Source organism: Hermetia illucens, chromosome 6, assembly GCF_905115235.1.
Source record: "Hermetia illucens chromosome 6, iHerIll2.2.curated.20191125, whole genome shotgun sequence".
NCBI classification, from domain to species: Eukaryota; Metazoa; Arthropoda; class Insecta; order Diptera; family Stratiomyidae; genus Hermetia; species Hermetia illucens.
Genome location: NC_051854.1, coordinates 63,814,668 through 63,818,034, shown reverse-complemented (window position 1 = coordinate 63,818,034; position 3,367 = coordinate 63,814,668). Strand labels below are relative to the sequence as shown.

The 3,367-nt window shown below is 40.5% G+C and overlaps 1 protein-coding gene across 1 annotated transcript; it reads right to left on the bottom strand.

Moving 5' to 3' along the window:
- Nucleotides 1-2,068: 2,068 nt before the first annotated feature.
- LOC119660027 lies at nucleotides 2,069-2,623 on the bottom strand. The gene has a single exon (XM_038068405.1). The coding sequence runs from the start codon at nucleotides 2,564-2,566 to the stop codon at nucleotides 2,069-2,071; it is 498 nt and encodes a 165-aa protein (XP_037924333.1). The 5' UTR covers nucleotides 2,567-2,623.
- Between the last annotated feature and the right edge of the window lie 744 nt (nucleotides 2,624-3,367).

The following is a 3,367-nucleotide window of genomic DNA, read 5'->3' as shown; positions in this document are numbered from 1 at the left end:
GCCCGAGATCAGGACGGCAGACAGCCTTTACGGATATCGAATTGGTGGACCTCGACGCAAAACCGGAGTGTCTGGAGTTCCTTATTAAGGAATGCCTAGACCGGATGCCGGTTATCTGGAGTTTATTATTAAGGCAGGCCTAGACCGGATACCGGTTGTTGCGCCGTTGATGATGATGATGCAGTAAACCATGTGATCGGATTCGGTTTCCTAGACAGTCAGAAAATGAAATCTGCTGTTATCGGCTTTGAAAACATAAGCGAAGGGCTATGCACTATGCGTTCGTGAGGCAATTTAGAAATATAAATGCCATTAATGTTCGCGCCCTTACAGAGGAGATTGCAGAGTCGGAGAATGATATCTTCTACGAGGCAGAGGAACAAACCCTCGACGCCTGTCCCAAGTATCATACCTTGAGAGTTTAACAGCTAAATAGGGACGGAACCTACTTTAAGGCAATACGTTGATTCCAATACCAATGATAACGGACTGCCGACTATTCAATTAGCAGTGCCACACGAAATGGTTGTTGGGTGTAACTGGTCTATAAGAGGGAAATGGATGCCGCAAAAATTGCAGTCAGTAGAGGTCCTATAGATGAAGCATCAACACATTATCGTGATAATCACCTGAAGACCTTTATCATTAATACGCCCACAAATATACTTGGCCCCAGTCCCAAAAAAAGTCGGAACGATTGTATGCCCACAATAACATCGGCCAAAGATAGAGAGAGAAGAGATACCAAAGAGGTTTCACTCCAGGCAAATAAGTAACAAATCCGATTTTGACTCTGCGGCAAGCGATGAAAAAACTGCTGGAATGTGGACATCAGTTGCACCATTTTTTCATTGACTTTAAGGCCACCTATGATAGCAAAGGTAAAACTATACACAGGCATGGGAGAATTCAGTATCCCGACAAAATTGATAAGACCGACTAGGTCCACCCAACTGCTGGCTTATGCTGACGATACCAACATCATAGGAAGAATTACTTGAGATGTACGATCTGCCTTCATCCAGATCGAGCAGGCGGCGCATGATCTTGGGCTGCATGTTAATTACATTAGAATAAGATGAGGATAGACGATCCCGTTACCTATATGACGATGAAAGGTATGAGCGATACTATAATCGTCTGGTTATGGATAAGACCCGACTCAATAGGTTGCAGTGGGTGGGAATCTTAATCCATATGAAAGAGGATGATCCAGCCCGGAAAGTCTATAAGGGTAAGGTAGGGTCTATGGTAGAAAAAGAAGAGGAGACAGACCCTGCCTGAGATGGAACGATGGCGTAGGTCAGGACGCCAGACAGCTTTCATGGATGTGGAATTGGTGGTCCTCGGCGCAAAACCGGGATTACTTGAGTTCATTATTAAGGCAGGCCTAGATCGGATACCGGTTGTTGCGCCGTTGATGAAGATGATGATGAGAATAAGCCCTAGCTTTTAAGTAAGTAAGGAGATAGAAAGATTACCCCACTTATCCTTTTTGTAACTAATGTTGAAAATTAGGCCTGCTTCTATAAATACTAATCGATGAATTTCATGTGATCCCCCAAATAACTGTATTCAGTGATGAAATGTAACTTCAAACTTTGGTGTATATGCCTCCCCCTTTCAACCTCAACGTAGAACGGTACCATTCCTTGCATACGTACACGGTTTCGACTTTTCTCCCAAATTTTGTGCCAATAGGTATTGTGGACAGATGGTAAGTTGGTTTCGTCCTCCAAAAAATGCCTTAATAAGGGGTAAAACTGTTCCAAGCTCACCATACATATAGGCTATATTTTGCCTATTTTTCAAAGTACAATCTTTTCCTCAAATAATTCTGACAAATGGCAATCCTTTAACCCGTATTTTGGTGAACTATACAACTATATACAATAAACATTTCATTTTTAGTTTTATTAGTTTTTGTATTCTAGTTTACTTATTCGCTAAATTATCACAAAATTATTGCTCTATCCCATTGGATGCTTACTTATTGTAAATTTTGATATACGACAACAGCAAGGTTTAATTTTAAAATTCCCTAAATTTTCCTATATCTCAACTCTCCTCACCGCCACTGTTCTGCTGCCATTTGATTTTCCGTACTACAATAAAGTGACTGAATAAGATCGTCATCGTATCTGTTTTGCGCTGCAGTCCAGAAAAATGTCCCTGCGTCGGTTCTAGCATAATGGACAGGAATTATAACTTCCTTTTCCTCCTCATAGCAGTAGTAGACATCCTCGAATTCACATAGAAGATCGGTCGCGCTCTCATACTCCACAATTTCCGGATCCTCATCGCTGAAAGGGTCGATTTCGTAGTAACTCTGCAGGAAGGATCGATCACAAGCAGCCTTTTGTATCACAGTTGCATAATCATCCACTACATTATTTGCGTAGTCCTTTATGTTATTCGGCATGCTCGTAGTAGCTTTCCTTGAATTTTTCGAACTTAAAGCACGCAATATCCGCTTAAGGATCCTTCTCAAACGTCCAGGGCCCATTTTCACTTCTTCTTCGGATTTGATAGTTTCGCTCGGTGTATTTTTGATATCCGCAAACATTTTTTAACGATAAACACGTGTATCCTTCGTTTTCACTGAACTAAGTACGGAGGTTCTTTCCACTTCACAGCCGAATGTTCGAATGTTGGCTGAAAATTTTCAACCCTCAGTTTTATACTGAACTCACTAACTGAAATTATTTTTGAATACAATAGGGATCCTTTTTTGTATCCTATCCTAACCATGGGAAAATCTTCAAAACCGAGAGATCGTTTTTGAAGTGAAAACAGGTGGTTCCTTCATGATTTTGTGTTTTCGATTTAGGAAGGGGACAGATGCATCCTGTAAAATGGATGGGGAAATGAAAGAGAAGATGAATCTCGGTCGTGGGAATCAGGATTTTCTCAACATTCCCACGCATGACCTTTTCTAAGACCTGTGTTTTTCTAATACTTGTCCGTATATTTTCCATGGGAAAAGTTTGGGAAATAGGATAGATTTTGTGTAGGTCGTCATAATATGATCACCTGAGAGATTAGGTGCGTAGAGAATGGACTTGTTTAAAGCCGAGGAAGTATTAAGGAAGGAGGGACACCTGCAAACTGTTATAAGGGCCAACTAGAGAACAAATCATTTGGCAAGGGGTTTAAAATTAATTTGCACTATGCAAGGAGGTAGAAAAGCTTGACAGATATTGATTGTTATTGGATGTGGTAATTATGAAAATTTGCAATTCTCTACTCAGAACATAGTCACTCAGGTGGAAAATCTCGTAATGACTTTTTGGTATTTTCATTTCCAATTTTAAGTTAAAGCAGGAACCCTTAATATTGTATCTTACTTGTTTGTAAATTTTTCGAT

Excerpts from the sequence above, each read along its gene's own strand:
- LOC119660027 (XM_038068405.1), bottom strand. The coding sequence starts at position 2,566 with ATGTTTGCGGATATCAAAAATACACCGAGCGAAACTATCAAATCCGAA.